At 40.2% G+C, this 18922-nt stretch overlaps 1 protein-coding gene across 2 annotated transcripts; it reads right to left on the bottom strand.

Moving 5' to 3' along the window:
• Positions 1-324: 324 nt before the first annotated feature.
• scarb2a (scavenger receptor class B, member 2a) lies at positions 325-18013 on the bottom strand. Of its 2 annotated transcripts, XM_041787161.1 has the most exons (13): positions 17507-18013; positions 12260-12417; positions 11933-12080; positions 11388-11582; positions 10653-10744; positions 9713-9832; positions 9137-9315; positions 7026-7144; positions 5612-5685; positions 5442-5493; positions 5189-5341; positions 3846-3893; positions 325-3525 (listed from the first exon to the last, which is right to left on the bottom strand). In XM_041787161.1, the coding sequence occupies exons 1-13, from the start codon at positions 17627-17629 to the stop codon at positions 3394-3396; spliced, it is 1593 nt and encodes a 530-aa protein (XP_041643095.1). In that variant the 5' UTR covers positions 17630-18013; the 3' UTR covers positions 325-3393. The 2 variants fall into 2 exon arrangements, with proteins under 2 accessions (XP_041643095.1, XP_041643096.1); XM_041787162.1 differs by lacking the exon at positions 3846-3893.
• Positions 18014-18922: the final 909 nt, after the last annotated feature.

The raw sequence follows: 18922 nt of genomic DNA, 5'->3' as shown, positions 1-18922 counted from the left end.
AAATGGATATTATTTTGAATTCATTTTGCACCTAACATGACAAGCAGGATTGTCATTTTCAGCAGCAAAATAAACAAGTATATCTGAAGAGGAAATTTCTGTTAGTGACTTCAGAAAACTGAAACAGGGGGATGTGGTTGTTACACCCAAGAGCAAAATTAGGGGAGGGGAAAAATAACAATAAAAGGATGGTATGGCACAAGTGCTCATCCCTGAAGGAGGGCTTCATTCATCTAGATCGTTACACAGCATCAATGCTTTACTTAATCAGTCATCAAGATAATCAGCCTTCCTGTAAATATCACTCCAGTTTGATAGAAATGGTGCATTTTTTTCTCCAAACGCAATTTTTAATCACACAAGTTCTCAAACAACCTCAAACCATTCACAAACACTCTTTACAGACACATTACAGGGCTCCAACAACTCCCAGTGTGAAATACTGGACCAGCTTTTACACGTTTTTGTATTTTTACTTTGAAATGATACAAAGGAAATGTGTTGAATAAAAGAATCATTTACAGAATAAAGGAAATACTAGACAAGTGAAACTAAATCAGAGAAAACATAAATATGGTGTGGCCCCTTAGAAAATAATTTCACATACTCTGTATTGCTTTGTCTTACATAATACTGAGATCTGCTCACAAAGAACATTGATTACTTTTGTTTGCTCTTGCATTCATTGACAAAAAAGCAATACTCATCAATCTAACAAATTCTTTTCTTGCCTTGGTGTAAAAAAGGCACATACACACACGCATTTCAGTTCACGCTCACACAACATTGCTGCAAATACTTCACATAACTGGTGGCACGGTTTAAAAAAAAAACAAAACGTTGGCGGTGGTTTGTGGCACAGCCGTTATCGCAGAGGAGAGTAAACACGGTCGCCGGGGCAGATCTACGTGGGTTATCTTTGGTCAAGCAGGGACGAGCCAATGGGCTTTATCGATTGGGACTCAAAGGTCGGAGTAGTAGAAGTCAGGCAGCCGTGGCTCAGGTGTGTGTTTGAATAGACTACACATGACTCAGGGATTAAGGTCTCTCAGGTTCAAGTTTAAAAAGGTGGATAATGATGGACTACGAGTTTGCACAAGGCAATGGCTGCTCGTGCAAACACTGGAATAAAAAGGCCTTTAGTGAATTGATATAAAGGAATACTTTCAAAGGAATCTCCACCACAGTGTTATTAATCCCAGAATGACTGACTTCTGACACCAATCTGAGGTGGTGCTGAAGCGGCTCGCCCTTTTAGTGCACCGCAAACGATCTGTCAGAGTTTACTAATCCTAAAATGAACCCCAACGATAGCTGTGATATGGTCAGATCGTCTTCTAACAGAGGAATGAGTGGTTAAAGTGTGATAACTAACTGCTAATTCAGAAGAATGGCAGCAAGCTTTGGGCTTTGTATCCTTGTGCTCAGGTGGTAAAAACAGGCTGAACGCACAGCAATCAGAGAATTTAAGACTCTGTGGATCAACCTGAAGCAGAGCACGTTATGGTTCATACCCCATATACAAATACAAGTCCATAGGTCATGGCATTTTTTAGCAGCAATAACAAATACAAAAGTATATCAAAAAGAAGACACTCCATGTGCTGAAAAGCAAGTAACACAGAGGCGTGGATGTGTGTTGTTTCTTTCACAACAACATCCTTCATTACCAATACTAGTGAGGACAAACCACTGAAATGTACTGAACATACGGACCACCTGCATTGAAATAACAAGGACAAAAACATACAAAAACAAAGAGGGCACACTTTTCCAGGCAAAGTGCAGGGAATTCTCCATGTTGACAGTATTATGGCCTTAAATTCACTTCCCATCTTGACTACCATTTAAAAAAAATCTTTTTTTCCTTTTTTGACATGTGGCGGACAGAAAAAACACAACATGAAACATAAGACAAACAGTGATTCAAGTGCTGTGTGCTGCATTTGTTTCTGTTTTTGCCTGAATGCCTACAGCTCCTTGGCAAACTGAATGACGAGTGGTGCACACAAGGCTCCCTCAAAAACCCCAATGATTTCACTTTTTTTTAAGTCACGGCACTTGACAGTGTCTTTGACAGATCAGCTGTTAATATCATAACAAAAAAACAAAAAAACGGTCGCCTTGTGTGAGGACTGCTTTCAACAATCCATATTGTGCTTTCTCTAATCAGTAACAGTGTAGACGTGCAGGAGCGGTCGACACCAGAGCGACATTAGTGTCTTTCAGCACACCTAGAAGGACTGCTCGCTGGATTTGGTCAGAGGTATCTCAACGTTTCCCCTTTACATATGTACAATAAAGACAGAAGAGATTTTCCAGCTTATTTAAACCAAGTATGAACATAAAGAACACGCTGAACCGTGTAAGGCAGAAAGCAGGTTCAAGTCTCCCTTGTAAGTTCTTGTGGGTGTTTTTTTTTTCTTTTTCCTTTTTGCTTAAAAGTGTGACAAAGCCTAAAAAAGGTGCAGTTTAACCTTTCACAGCTAACTCAGGCATCACCTTCAAACAGTGATGACTTGGAAATGTCGCAAAGCTCTCTGATATTGTTTTTTTTAAATTAGTGTTGTAGCAAAACCAGGTTAAGTGGACCAAAACAAGGACATATCACATGTACTCCAGATGTCACAGTATGGTGTGCCTGCATCAAAGGACATTTAGTTAAGTTTTAAAGGTGCACACACATTTACTATCTGATACTCGAAGTGCGTTTAGTGTGTTTGTTTGGGTTTTTTCACTAATTCTTCTTCAGATAAAGGCAAAACTTGTTTAAATAATTTGGCTCAGTCATTTTTCTTTACAAAAAGGATAGGCTAATTTGAAAACATGTCATCCTTTTTCAGGTTTCTGTCCTGATAAAGGATTTACTTTCATGTTGGGGGTTTAATAAATCTGTTGGCTTGTTTATTTCTCACTGAAGACCTATGAAGAGTAGGAAATCGCACCCACTGCCGTTCAGGTGTTAAACTCAAACACTTTAAGTTCATTTATCTGCACACAATAGCAACATCTATGCAGCTACCGTGTTCCCAGGAGAATCGTGAGGAAGAAAGGCTTGTCCCGGCTGAACCCACTCAAGAGGCCATTCATCTTTGAGCTGACCGGGACGGAAAGTGTGAGAGAGTGAGTGTGGGCTGTGTTGCAGTATGGCAGGCAGTGAGGGCCATGCTCAGCAGGTAGAGTAGGAGGAGGGCAGACAGTCAGAAGAGGGCTCAGTGAGGGTAGCAATGTCTCTGTTGACTAAACATTTACTGGGGGCTTGTGTCCAATCCCTTTCCCTATCCTCCCCCACCCACCATGTATCCTAACCCCCCACCCTTGGTAATGTGACACCCATGTGCTGCAACCCCAGCCCCCTTCCTGAGCTCCACACTCGGGGAGGAGGATCCTCGATCAACACTTCTGGGCCTCCACTGGAGACATGGCGATGTACGAGCCGTTCCTCATCGGCTGGCTGGCGGGCGTTTCTGACGGCTCGTCCGGTTTGTCGCTGACCTGAGTGTAGGCCGTGTCGTCTTTCACCGTCTGGGTGAGAGAATCAAAAACGTTAGTGCAGCCTAATGCAGTTGTGAAACATCCAAACAGTCTGAATATGATCAAATGGAGTAAATGTTTTGACTGAAATGTTCAAAGTAAACCACAGCAATCTACATAATTCATCAGTTAACAACAAAACAACCACCACAGAAAATATAGCTTAATATTTTAAATAAACACAGTGAGGTGAGAACTTAAAAGGGAATATGATGTCCCAAAAAGATCATTAAAATGGCAAATAATAACCAGAGATGATGGATAACAAATTAAAAAGGAGAATAGCAAACAAAGCAAAAATTAAGACTTACAGTAAAAGAATGAAAAGCTTCAGTAAAATCAATACGTTTTACTTCGCTCTAAAACAGAAAAGGAAAAAAGGGGGGTTACAGAAAATTAAAATTAGAACATGTTAATACAACAACATTTCACATTGCAATTAAGCATGATGACAACATTTTCTAATGCTAAGATAACTTTAATACATGTGTGTATTAAAGGCAAGTTTACAAAGTTTGGGAAATACACTTGATCACTTTCTTGCAGAGTTTAATGGGGAGATCAGATCTAGTCCACCCAAATTTGAGCACTGGAAATGGGGCTTGTGTGCAAATAATCATATTTATTTAGCCATGGGAGCAACTCTTGATTATAAACTATGGTTTCTCTTTGTCACAGATAATTTTATTCAGTACCTTAGATTAATTTGTAAACTTTTATGAAGTCTACACCAGCCTCATGTCTTTACAAAAAAGGGAAACTATAGTCAAAGGTTGGTTAGCTTAACTTAGCTTAGCATAGAAAAAGATTGAAAAGCTAGTGCATATTCAAAGGTAATTCAATCCAAATTCTTACGCCTTTTAAGCACTCTTATACCTAACGTTCATTAACTTCAGACCAAAAACTAAACCACAAATTTTTACGCAAGTATTTTCTAGCCTTGCATGTCTTTACCTCTGATCTTTCAGCTAAGCTAACTGTCCCAGAACACATTTAGCATGCAATGCCTATCAAATTCATCACTCATTAAATTCGTTGCAAAAAAGGCAGGTATTTCCCAAAGTATTGAACTATTCCTTTGAGATGTTGGGGACAACTCTTCATAGAGTGGATAATCTGAACTAAATAATCTGAGGCTCTTCAGTATTGCAGGATCTGAGGTCAAGAATCCAACATCACTCGAGATAAGAGGCCACAAATGTTGAACATCAGTCTCAGGACTATTCTAGTTCAATGCACTTTGCTACTCAGCTCAGAGCTACTCTTAACAAAAGGGAACTAAAAATGCTTCCATCGACTCATCAAAGATGTGCCGACTGTTAGAAAACATTCACAAACTGAAAAACACAGACAACATTTGATCCAGATTGATAGAAACTTTTCATGCTAGCCTTGCTGTGCAGGAAGCATGCAATATGTTAGTTAGCGTGCATGTAGTTGTGTTAGTTAACCAGCAGCAGCTCAGGAAAAATGTTAATTATGCACAAAAACCCTGCAGTATTTACTATGACTCATTACTACCATCTACGTGTTATCAGTCTAGCTCTGGTTTACTCTGTGAAGCTTGGGTCAGTGGGTGGCACACACTTCAAACTGGGTTTACTGGGTTGATTAATACTACTGCTAAATCCACACTGCAGAGGGAAGCTCCTACCTTCTTCTGGCGGTTTCGGCAGAACAAGATGACAAGCACCAGCAGCAGGATGATCCCCATGCCCACGATAAGCAGCGGGAAATTTGACACAAGAGTGACGATGAGGAGAAGCGTCCTCATCTGAGATGCTGATTCATCATCAATGGTTGCCGTCTGTGGAGGCCAGAAGGAGAGAGAGGTGATTATTGATCTGTGCTTCATTTATGGCCATGAGATCCAGTTTGGCTCAGGTTGTGCCAGATGGGATCCTCACCTCATTGACAAACATGATGGGGAAAATGGTCTCATTGATGTACTTGGTTTTGCTGAAATACAGAGAGAGAGAGGGAGGGTCAGAGAGGACATCTGACTCAACATGTGCCTGAAATTGGGACAGCGTGATAACAGAGAAATTGGGTCAGCGTTCAACAAAGTTTGACTTACGGGAAGCCTTGGACTCTCTTCAGGATGATATTGAGCTGAGCTCTTTTGCAGGCACGGATGGGAACTCCAGTAGTCTGAAAACAAAACCCCAGAGAGATTTTGATGAATTGGACTGTAGCTCTTTCCTGGGATGCTCACAGTATGTAAAGTAAAACTCTCCTCCTTAATGGTACCGTGGAGATGGATGATTTAATTAATAAGCACCCTTGATTAATTTTGCTTTAAAATATAACCCCCTCACATATACCTGTCTTTAAGGAAAACCTTACAATATAAAGATAACAGAATTACATATAATTTATCTTTATAGTAATGCCATTTTAAATGCAAACAGAAACTTTTCATTGCAAGTGGATACCTGCCTTACTCTTTTACCATTTTTAAAAATCATTTTCTATTATTAACCTTTATAAGTAAACTACCGTAAAATCCAGAATACAAGATGTCCTGGTCTATAAAACAGAGTGCGTTTTTTTGGGTCTCCCAAGGGGGAAAAGGTAAACTATTCTCCTGCATGACAAATTCCATTTTATTCAGATTCACATTTTGTCGCTCTTTAACCGTTTTAACCATATAGAGTTTGCAAACTGATCCATCTATAATTCGGTAGTTAAGTTCTTAGCCTCGGATGATTGTTTTGAGACGGAGCCTGCAAGTCTCTTTGCCCTCCTCGGCTCACTAAGGAGTCAGATCACTACTAACTCGGTAACAGTATTAGTAACACGTACGGTATACTTCCTGTTTTCTTTAAATGAACGATCCCTGCTGGATTAGTCTTTGTCGTTATTTTTCTAGCACATTATGAATAGTAGAGCGGCTGTTTTATTATCCAATAAATGGGGTGAATTTTCAATTGCTTTAAATCTCATGCAGTGTATAACAGTGGCAGCCGCACACACTTGTGATAATTAATCACATACATCAGCACTTTATACTGGTATACAAGTCACCCCAGGGTATAAACTGCAGCCAACTTTTTAGTTGAAAAACTGAGTATCAAAAGTGTGTTTTATACCGTAAAAGCACTCAGAACAGTAAGAGTATTCTGGATCTATGAAAATTAAAGCTATTTTAAAAGGAACTAAGTTTTGCACAGCAAAAGCTAAGATTGAAACTGTCGCACTATACACTGCTAAAGTTTTAAAATGTATTGATTTGTTTAAAAATTCTCCTCAAAGCCATTATGCTCTTTCGTCTAGAGTGAAGCACCCTGTGAGGTATTTGGGTCACCTTGTTACTGATATGTGCTATACAAATAAACTTGCCTTGCCTTAATAATAAAAGTTAAACACTAAAGAAAGCAAACAAAAACAAGAAGAGCTATCACTTTGACTGAAAATACTTCTCAGCCACTGAATAAAGTTCAGTTTCACATAGCTCTAATCTTTTGGGATTATAATTTTACCAGACGTACCGGTTGCAGGTCCAGGTACGTCTCATGCTCTTCCTTGTTAGGGCTGAGTCCATCAACGGCATTAATGTACTTTGGGTCCGCCTGATAAAAGTGGGGGAAAGACACCACGATGGGAGCGCCTTGATAGGGGACAAGAAACAAACGCAGGTCAGTATTGGTTCATATCCTGAGGTAACTCTAACAACAAGAGCTGAAGAAACAAAAAAGAAGACACGTGAGATAAGATAAGAGGAGCTATGTGGTACTTAAGAGGGATAACAGCATATGAAGGGGTTCATCTGTAGTGGACAGAGATAACGTATATAGATAACATCATGCTGTATTTCATCTATATGATTAATGGTAGGAAACACGGAAAATTATACATCCTTTGTTACAAAATTGAAAAAAATTTTTACAGTAGATGACTTTTATCTTAAATGACCAACTGAAGTCTTCACCAGGGATGTTTTTATGTTGAGAAAGTTTAACAAAAAGAGTAATGTTATTCTAACTAGTAAGCCAATTAAACATTTTAAAAGCAGAACAACAGAACAGATTAAAAATTAGGGCTGAACGATTTGAGAAAATAATCTAATTGCGATTTTTTTCCCCCAATATTCCGATTGCGGTTTAAAATGCAATTATTTTCAGGTTCCTCATCCTATGTATTATTCAACAAACATAAGCAATAAATCATTATGTATTATTGCCAATACAATATTAGATAAATTAAACTAGGGATGAAAGATTTGAAAAAATATCTACCTGGGATTTTGGCTCATATAGCAAATTTGACATTGATTACTATGCTGAAGGGATAATAATTTTTTCAATGCTATTCTCATTTTAAGAAAATCATACATAGGAACAGAAAGGCTGGATTTTAGTAAACTATTTCGAAAAAAGACACCTGTATGTATGCACAATGTGTAGAACATGAAGTTTTTGCTGTAAAAAAATGGTATCAAATTGGTATTTTGACACATTTCAGGATAAAAATATATTGCACTGCGATTTGAAAATTGCAGCAAGTTATATTGTGATTTAATCTAATTTGCGATTAATTACCCAGCCCTATTAAGAATTGTTAGCAGATCTACCTCATTCATTTTTATGCAAGAAACTTCAGTCTTTAAGGTCCGATTTTCAAAAATTGAAGCCAAGTTGTGAGCACTTCACTGGGAAATGCTCTCAACTATTCCTTTTAGCACTACTTTGAGACCTAAAAGAAGCCAAATTTATTCAAACTGACTTCAAAACTACGAAATCATCTTTCAAAATACTGCTGCTTTTGCCGCTCACTATGAGAAAATGTGGCTTACAAGCAGCATAAGTCTCCTTTTCCCTGTATTTCAATGGTGGAAGCCTGAAGTCACAGATTTCTGCAGCTTTAACACATTTGAATATTTTTTCTTTGTGGGTAGAGCTTAGTCTGAGTCAGGGGGTTTCAGAATGACACCACTTGACACATGACAACAGGGCTTAGTTTTGATTGGCTCTCAATAAAGCATCACCAAATGTCAGCCAATTGGGCTTGTTTGCCTCATATGAGTCAGAGGGGCTGATGTAAACAGCCAATCAGGTTTAAGCACAGTAAGAACAGCACCAACCTTTCATAGAGCAATGGAAAACAGATTCGGGCTGTTTTATTAAGTTTTTTCTTCTGTTACAGCTGTGAATTATGCAACTAAATCAGAAAAATTCTATTATATGAAAGGATTTAATACAACTGTAAGACCATTCAATAAACAGCAGAGTCCTGTGGTTACAGTAGCATATCTATGAGTGATACTACACTGTCTTCTGGTGTTAAACCCAGTGTAGATAGCCTTATCAGAGCAATCACACTCCACTCAATGACCACCATAAAACACTCCAATAACCTTCACATGGTCAGCACAGTTAATCATTGAACCATGCATTGAGTGAAAATCTGGCATGCTCAAACAGAGGGAATGTCAGATGGCAGACAGGGGAAGCGGTGTCTGACTGAAAGGACAGTTTTTAGGGGGGAAATTGGGATAGTTGGGGGGGGACTGTGTCATGGGGCCAGTATGGTCGAGAGAGAGAGAGAGAGAGAGAGAGAGAGAGGTGGGCTGTGCTTGGTAATTGGGTCAGTGCTCCCTTACCTTCTCGACAAACGCTAACTTTGAGTACCCCAGTGCCGAGACAGTCTCCAGCTGGCACACAGAAGCCCTCGTTAGTGGGGTTGTCTTTAGGGCTCATTAGGACGTCACTGGGAGGGGCGAAGCGGTACGCCTGGATGCCTTTCACCTCCACATCTTCCACGTAGGCCAGATGGATTGACCTACGGAGAAAAAATAGGCACTTTAGGGAATCAAAAGGTAAACACTTAAGTTTGAAGAGGTCTAAGTAAAGAGCGTAAAAACCTGTGTATGTAAGGTTAACACAAGACTACAACTATCAGTATTTGTCATCATTTCCTGTATACTAACTCCATAAATCCTCCCAATCCTGTCACAGTCACGTTCCTTCCGTTCCCATGTGTGTTTAACTTCACCACAGTCTTATCAGAAGTTGTAATTACAACAAACTCGACTCTTATCAGTGGATTTATAAGCACACGGGGTATGACTGTGCTGACAATTTTCTAATTTAAACCTGACGAGAAGTTCTGGTCTCCACCCTGCTGGGATGCTTTGACTATAAACAAATAAAAAACCACGGGGGTAACACGTGTATACCTGCAGAGATCAGCAGCAAAGATGTAGAGCAGCTCGTTCCTGTTTATCAGAGGGTGGAAAACTGCTCCATCCGTACCGTTGATCATGTTGCTCTGATTGGAGGACCACCATGACATCTCCCTGTTGATTAAGAACATTTTGTTTGAGGATTTTGCAGCTTTAGTCTTCTAGAACTCAGAGGAACTATTGTAACTTACACTGTAAAAGACAAGATTTATATTGAGTTGTTAGGTTTTAAATTTCAAGTAATTTTTATAAAGTTAATGTCTAGTTTGGACCTCTCCTGACAATCATAGATAACTTTGCAAAGCTAGCATTAAGGCCAGACCTTCAAAAAGTCTTATGATGACAGGGGCCAGTCTCAACACCCATAGAGATTCAGTTTATTATCATGTAGCACAACAAGGAGAGTTTTAAATCCTCACATTTCAGAAGCTGGAAATCAGTAAATATATGGCATTGGTCCTAAAAAGGTGACTAAGATCATTGTGCAACTCAGTAGTTGCAGATTATGTTTGTCCTTACTTAACTGTTTAATGCTAGAGCGGTGCATTTATCCAACATTTCACAATATAAAACAAATATTCAGTCCAAAGTGCGAAGAGTATGCAATCCTTGCAGAAAAACATTGTATATCAGCATTTTTTGTTACCTAAATGTAAGTTAAGGATCTGAGTACTTCTGGATTTGACCTTTAAATGCTGATTTTATTCAAAGTACAAAGTCTTTGTGGATGTTCAAACATTGATTCTGCAACCATGTCCTATCTAAAATCAGGGGGAGAGGCTTTCCCCTTTGGACTTACTAATACAGGTTTTGTAAGGGGTTGAATGTGTATATCAGAAAAGGGCTAAAGTAGAATCTGACAAGTGTTTTTTCTTCTGTAAAGGAAGCAGGGCAAAGGCTAAAACATATGTTGAAGCTGTCAGAGAGTTTTTACCTCAGGCCGTTCCATGTGTCGATCTTTCCATAATCCAAGTAGTTCTCCTCGCCTGTGTGGAATACAAACTCTCCTTCATGGGTGCCATTTTTCTGTGGAAAAAAAAACAAGACGAGACACGAGGTTGAGACAGAGTGGCTGCGATGGGTGACCATTAAGGATACAGCAGTCAATGACAGTGTTTATACTTAAAGATCATGGGAAATGTGTAAAAAATGCTGTGTTGTGCTTGTAAGTTTCATGCCTCTTAGAATATTTTTCATATGACTCTTTTTCAGAGAATTTTATTAGACAACATAAAAGCTTGTGTTGTCAGATTCATATCCAACTTACCACTTTCAGGCCTTAATGATGAAGTCAATTGGATTTTTTTGCTGACTGAAACAAAAATCAAGTAACTGCTTTCCTGATTATGAACGTAATGGCCAAATGCTATTTTTAAGCATTTTAAGCACAAAATGCTGAACGCAGGATCACGAGGTATGCTGTCAACACCAGTGCCAAGCTGCAGACGTTGCTCTATCAACAGGAAGTTCGAGCATCTTCAGTCAGCATGTGGCCAATCTCACTTCTCTTACATGATGTCATCACAGCCTGACATTTGTCTGTTGTTAAGTAACCCCTGACAACCAACATGCAAACATTTTCTTGAGGTTTTTGCACTGAAGTAAAGTCAAGCTCAAGGATGCAAATAGATTTCAGGAACTTCACAATATCTTAAAGTTTCTTGCCCACCTTCCACATCAGCCCAAAATGCTCATCCACTTCTGGTTTCATGGAGTGGATCTTTGAGAGGAGAGGGTCTTTGAAGCCCCACAGGACCTCATGGACAGTACGTGTCATGAACAACTCAATGCCCAAACTGTTCATGTACATGGAAACCAGTGTTCTCAGGAAAAAGGAGTACGAGTTCAGCTCATTCATCACCGCCTAGGGAAACACAATGAGAGACAAAGGTTAGGGAGAGGTGGATTGGCTCCCATCACACACACAAATCAAATCCAGTTTCAAAAAGTCTTTTATTGTTCCATTTAAGTTCACTTGGATTGTTTGTCTTGGTCTGAAATGCCTGTAGTTAGTTTTGTTGTGACATTTTGGTATCTTGACTATACAAAGAAGACAATGGCCTGGAATCTGTTTGGGGAATAATAATGTGTGGGAGAGAAGATGTAAAGCACACATACCAATCATGACTTCCCTTTGAAAAAGGGACATGTGCTTAAATGTTGGCAGCAGGTCATGATAACAGACATCAACACTGAACAGACACCATGTCTTACCACAAACGGGATGTTCACTGTCCTGATGATGTCAACCTCAGGATCTCCGGCTGACTTCTCTGGCACGAACACAAAAGTTTTGGGGTTCAGAGCATAAATCTTGGTGCCGTTCTCCAGAAAAGTTACATTTTCCCGTGGCCTATACTCCCTGGTGTGGAAAAGGGACAACAGCCAGTTAAACCAGATGTCTTTTTGTTTTGATTTCATGCTGTTTTAGCAAAACTAAGACAGAACTTAACCAACACAGCTACAATGATAACAAGTTTCCTTCTCCATCCACAGCTGCAGCTCTACTCAAACAGTTTTCGTTCTTTATTTCCCACCTACCTGTAAGTATATGGTCCGATCTGTTTAACAGCTGCCTTCCCACCTGCCAAAAACACCTCTGGATTGGTCACATTGAAGAAGTAATACTCCATGTAAACAGGTGGAGGAGGATTCTTCCACGCCTCAAACACTTGGCTCTTTTCTGTCAAAGTTATTTCCTATAAAGAAAGAAAAGAAATAGAAAAATTCAGATACAATAAAAAGGCCTTAAAGAGGATCCTGGGCTGAGGTTATTAATAAGTTTCAAGGGCTGTAATTTTACACCGTTTGATTCAAATTCAAGCATTATTGACAGCACTTTGCAGTTCTTAATGAGCGCAATCTGAGTGAACACATGGCACTTTTCAGCAAAGAGCTGGTGCAGAGCCAAGACTCCCCTGAAATCCTGAGGGAGTCGAAGAGTAAAGGCCTCCATAACTAAAGAAAACACCTGGACAGGCAGAAAATCTTCTGTAGCATGTCTCTGACCTTAGCAAGCCTAGACAAGAACCGGACTGTCGGCTACTTCTCAGCCCACACAAACCAGAAATGTGTTGTAATACCATTTAGCACTTCTGCAGGACCAGCAGTTGGAATACAGGAGAAAAAACAAGCCTTAGAACTGAAGTCAGTGCTAAGTAGCTATGAGTGAGGTAAGCCTGGCTGCCACATGTCTGAAAACGGGTAACACTAACCTTTAACTAGACCATTCAGCTGCACAAGAAAACAGATGGTTTGTTCTCCTATGGTGTTTTTAGTGTGTGGGCTAAGGACATAAACAAGCTCTTTCCATTATTTGGTGTGTATTTTTAAAACCAGGAGGGGAAAAATGGCCTTCTTCTTCTTCTTATGTCTGTTTCATGCTGAGTTCCTGAAAACCCTCACTGTCCCCTGAGCGCAATGAGGTGCACTTCAGAGAGGCTATACATTGTCTTCTGCTTTGACTTGTTGTTGAGAAAATATAACTAAGGGTGTGGTAGCCACTTCCTGTTTGGGTTACCATATCCGACCTTCAAACATGTGCGTCGTTATAGAATTGTTACCTAAGGTTTTGTTGAATGATTTTTTCCTTTTTTGCTTTACAAAAAGATGTGCCAAATCAATAGCTCCACATGAAGTAAACAGTTATGACAAGATTCAAACAATGGCGCTAAAAAATGTAATATGAGAAAGTAAGAGTAAGATCCGCACACTTTTTACACTAGTTTGTTTCAAAATTATTCAATCAATAATGAGCCACAGTATCAAAATCACCAATGTTTAAAATAACTGCACATTTTCCAATTTTAACCAAAAATATCTGGAAACGATACAAAGAGGGCGAGGCTCAAGGGCAAGGGTTCATCTGCAATTTTCAGTGATTAAAATACAAGAAATTGCCAATTACTTGGTACCCATTACTTTGATTTCTGTTGCCATGGCAAATCAATATTTTCTAAGTTTAGCTTTCTGATATTCTGACATCCCTAATGGTGAGTCACAACCTTAGTTCTTCAGTTATTAAACAGAGTGGTTCAAATGGTTTAGGACTATAGGTCATAAGTTTAGTTTTCTGATATTTTCACATCCCTTGTGGTGAGTCACTGCCTTGTTTCTTAACTCATTTAAACAAAATGGTTCAAATGGTTAGGACTGCAGGTCACAAGGACTTTTTTTTGCCACTATAAATTTCCCCTGACTTATCTCTTTAAATTGAGTCTTTACAACATACAAAAAAATACTCCTCACATTATTATGTCTTTAGGATTTTCATTCAAATCTTGTTTAAACTATAAGGCAAACCAAAAATACCTATTTTAAAATAAATACATAAAACAGAAAAGGAGCAAATCTTTCCTCGAAGGAAACAGGAATATCCGAAAAACTGCATGCTCTAGACGTGTTGGTATCATGTTTAGTAGAACCTGACCAAGGTGGGATTTTTGTGACTAATACATCAACAGTTTTAGGGGTGAAATTACCTCAGCAGTAGCAGCAAAGGTGACCCTAAAGTTTCTTGCCCTGGTTTTTAAATGTTACCTTATCTATGAGGCTTGTGAAGTTATTTGCATAAATTTAACTCAGCAAATTGTTCTTAAGAGACATGTTTTTAAATAAACAGCCCAGGTGAAAAGTTTTTACAAATTGGGTTTATATTGGCCCAGTATCTGACTAACAATATATCAGTCAGGCTTTAGTGTTTTAAACCTTTGAATGTGCAGTATTCTTTATTTTTCTTTGAAAAATAGTGACAGATCAATCATGTGCATTTTAAAGAACTGAATAATCAGCTGAGTTGACGTCAGAGCTGTATCAATAATAGTAGAAGAGGAAGCTCTTAAGAACCATGAGGTACTTAAGAAGACGGATTCTCCTGAGTCTTGTTCATTCAGTTTCTTAATTAAGATTTAAAGGGAAATCAGGTGACGCAAAAAAAAGCCTGAAACAATCATGAGATGCACTATAGGAGACTACGTCAAACCTGCAGAGCTGACCCATTTAGTTCCCCTTAAATAAAATATACACCATCAGTTTTCTTTTTAAACAGGCTGTGTTCAGAGCAACCAAATCTCTATGTTTGCCAACCTTGAACAAAGATCTGTAGAAAGACCTTCGTGGAAGTTATATGTACATCATTTATCTCCCACATTAACCTTGATATATCACAAACAAAAAGACAAGTGAGGGACCAAGTGGGGCTGTTAGTCAGTGTAATCAAAAGATAGCGTGGCTGATTCACTCATGGAAAAAGCTGGAGGGTTTTGAAGGTCTAGGAATCCAAACAACAGAGCCAATGTGCGCTGTGCCTTAGCCAAACAACTTCAGGCACTGCTTAGGTGTGTTGAGGCAAGATCCTGCTTTGATCTGTAGTCACAGAAAGCAGCAAAAAAGGAGAAAATGCATCACTAAACAAGAAAATCATTGATGTGATTAAATGAGTGCCTCATGTGCTGTCCTTCAGGTGAACATACATGACATTTAGCGGAAAGGAGCGTGCTGTACTGCAGCAGTGTGGCCTTGTTCTTGAACGCTCAATCAGTCAGACCGCCTTGAAAAGTGCTGAGAGGAGTGGCATAAGTGTGGGTGTTTGTCTTTAGTCAGGTTTCCTTGTCTGAGCAGAGCTTGGGATAGGCCAAGGCTGGAACAACAACAAAACTCTGCAAGTTTGCTCCCAGGCTAAAAATCATGCCCCAGAGGCCAAGAACTCTGTCAAATTCCTCACGTGGCGTTGAGGCTGCCTCCCTCCACACCCAAATCACCAGACATTCAGAGTCTGTGTCCTGAAGGCAGCTTTGACTTGTCCCAAAACAACCAGGCTACATCATTATCAGAGAGAGAGATACATTCAAACATCAGATTAGGTAGATTTTTCTGGAGTGGGCTCAGCGTGTCCGTGCCTGCCTAATTCACAGGAGGGCCATGGCGGAAGGGGATTAGCTATGCTGTCATTTCATGTAATCGCCAGCCACATCAGAATTATGTCCCCTGTTGGTGAACTTTGGCTAACTCTTTTAATTTGGATCCCCTGGGATGCTGCCGTAATTCAAAATGAGGAAAAAATAAGACCCAGACCTAAATTTAACTCCAGGAGGGGGAAACCGTGTCAGCCAGGAAGCTGTCTGCCAGTCCCCTACTTGGACAAACACCATGTTTAGCTGTTTAAGTTTTTTTTCATTTCCTTAAGAAGTGTGTGAGTGTGTGTGTGGGGTGGCTTTGTGAAGATGCAGACAGATTTAAAAGTGCAGATAATGAGTTGTACAGAGCATCAAACACAGTGGGTTATGTCTGTAAGAGGAATGTGAGGTATTTTAAAGGGAAGAGGGCAGCGGTGGGAGTGCAGGGTGGGAGTAGAATGTCAGCTGCCAGCACCCCCACTCCATCGGCCGCCACCCCATCACGCTACATGCCTCAAATTTACAGTAACAAGCAGAAAGTGAAGATTAAGCTCAACTCAACACTGATGGTCCACTAGTCATTAGAAATGCAGCAGCATCACCACCCACTAGTCCACTAGTGGAAGTGGGGTTTCCACATATGATTTGATCCAAACCATACAAAATAAAGATGTTTGTAGATTATGTTTGTGTATTTTTATGTGAACATGATGTAAGAAAAGACTAACTTGCTTATGAAATTGCAGTTGATTAAGCCTTGATTGATTTGTGAACAAATGAAGATTCAAAATAGAGCTCTAGAGGGAGACTGCTGTTGTCTCAGCCTTTATTTTTGTATTTCTTTATTGTGTAAACTATTTAGATATACTTTCTCTCTTTTTAAGATGTTAAATGGACTTTCAAATCATAGTTTATTTGTGTTTTTAGACATATCACAACTTGTATGCTTGATTTTTCAGAGTGATACACAGCTGCAACTTGTGTTTCCTGAGAAACTTGCAATATTTCCACCACTGGAAGTCAGGGACTGTCCAGTCCCCCAGGCTCCCTTCCCCCATTGCCCTGAACCTGGCTAAACACATCCCCCGCTTACCCACCATGTCCCTGTTGGCTGAGATTTCTACTATCACTACTAGTAACCCACCTCAGAATACCAAACATGCCAAGAAGTCAGTAAATCGAGCCTGACACAGAAATGTGTCACCAGGTCATTCGCCCAGAGCCGCACAGATTATCAAAAAGCTTCAGTAACATCAGCCAGGAGAGTGAACATATCATGCCTTCTCCTCATTTCATTTCACTACTGTCCCTTTAATTCAATAACTGAATCGTTGGGGAAATGGGTCACACAATTTCCAATTAACCCTCTTGTTCAGTAGAGGAATGTTAACTGGATGTCAGTGGAGATAAAAATGCCATCATATGAAGTAAGGTCATAATAATATCACCTCTGAAAGTCACACAATTGTTATTTCCCCCCATGCGGGACTTACAGGGGATTTCTATCTACAGCAAAGCATAGGTTAGGTTTTGAGAACTGTTTCATATACACACGCTTGTCTTTAATTCAAGCTTGAACAAGACCCCTGAAGCTGTACAGGCATGTAATGGGACTTACACGCTGTCAACCTCAGATCATGCGGATCCATGAAGGGAAAGGCTTTGGATTCATCACGTTGAGCTGAAGATGCAGAATGCAGTAAAACATAATAAAGCACACAGTAACACTAACAGTTTGGACACACTGGAACATCTTGTGACCATGATTCAGAAAGATGTTGAAAGCACTGACTGATCGCTGCAGATATTTAACATTTAAAGTCCCTCAGGTGTAACACACAGGGGGAAGTGGCTGAAATGATTGTATAATCCATTCCAAAGTGGGTTTGCTCACCTTTTTTAGCCTGCTGTGAATCATTGTTTGGAAGACTTGAGCCACGACCAGGGCGATCCCCACTATCAGGAGGTGAGCGCACACGATCCCGGTGGCGTAAATGGCACAGGATCTCCGAGTCATGATGCCGGGTGGATGCGTGTCCTCTCTTGGCGGATAAAACTTCACTGAAGTTAGCAATAACCTCCACACAAAAAAGCAAAAACTAACCTAATATATAGCAATGTGGAGGTGTGAAATCTGTCGTCTCCTTGCTCAAGCAGCTGGGGGTTTAACTTCTCTCTTCACCGCCCTGGAGTGCTCTCTCCCCGGCGAGGCTTTAGGTACAAAAAAAAAACAACAACACAAAACGAGTATCAAAAATGTTGGCACTTTTCTTTAACGATCCAAAGGTCAAACCTAAAGAGACGGAGCAGTGACTGGGTTGCTCACAGGCGGAGTTGAAATGAAACAGCAGGTCTCAGCACATCGGGCCGTAGAAGAAGAAGAGCTGAGTCCACCTCCTCCTCTTCCTCTACGCATTAATGAACTCGGTCAGGCGAAAAGCGGCGTTTTGGGCGGCTGCATGGGCGGTGGGTGTGTGTAAAAGAAAAGAGGCAGTGATGGGGCTTAGCTTACATGGGCTCATGTCACGGTTTAAAACAATAACTAAAACAGAATTATAATTTACATGTATTTTTCACTTTTATTGCTAGCTAACTTAACACACTTTAATCCACTTACATACTCTTATTCTAGTTATTTGCATCATTTTTAAACTGATGGGCTCACATTAGGGGTTATGAGTTTGTAATACAACTACAAGACAGCCAGGATTATGAATGAATTAGCACCCGCGTGCTCATAGACGCGCACGCGCCGGTGGTAGTATCTAATGCACCTGGCTATTCTCTAATGAGCTTACCGGGAGAGTGGTGGTGCACGTGCTCAGGGAAATGCTTTAAATGTGCGCTTAAAGATTAAACCCATAAAGTGTAATCATTTCAAGTCTTGTCAGTGTACACACATGAACTGTGAAAGATCCGTTACTTTTTATATGAATTCCGCTCTCTCTCCTTGTCGAGTCTCCTTAAATAAGCGCAGCGTGCACATGAATAATGTGCCATTCAAGCAACCAACGACCGTTGACGTGGTCCCTTTGTCCGACCAGCTCGAGCTCTCATTGGCTGCCGTCCTCCCGGACCACCGTCTCGAGACCACCCCCTCAGTGCGCTGATTGGTCAGAGAGTGGTGAGTGCGATGTTGAATTTGATCGACTGATTTCGAGGCGGGGCTGTTATAAAGGGGGAGCTCGCGGCGTGATGCTCCGCTCTGACAGAAAGTGGAAGTCGTGTGGGTGATGAGGAGCCACACAAACTTCAGATGATGTAGTAGCTGGATAAGAGAAGGAAAAGTAGATGATTCATTTTCTAGATT

The sequence above is a fragment of the Cheilinus undulatus genome, linkage group 5 (genome assembly GCF_018320785.1).
Source record: "Cheilinus undulatus linkage group 5, ASM1832078v1, whole genome shotgun sequence".
NCBI lineage: Eukaryota > Metazoa > Chordata > Actinopteri > Labriformes > Labridae > Cheilinus > Cheilinus undulatus.
This window is presented reverse-complemented; position numbering and strand designations above follow the sequence as displayed.

What these genes read in the sequence shown, in the direction of transcription:
- scarb2a (XM_041787161.1), bottom strand. Translation starts at nt 17,629, where the DNA reads ATGACTCGGAGATCCTGTGCCATTTACGCCACCGGGATCGTGTGCGCT. An exon ending in CAGTGAACATCCCGTTTGTG is followed by an intron (nt 11,583 to 11,932) that starts GTAAGACATGGT and finishes GTGTTTCCCTAG; the next exon opens with GCGGTGATGAATGAGCTGAA. An exon ending in CCATCATGTTTGTCAATGAG is followed by an intron (nt 5,342 to 5,441) that starts GTGAGGATCCCA and finishes TGGCCTCCACAG; the next exon opens with ACGGCAACCATTGATGATGA.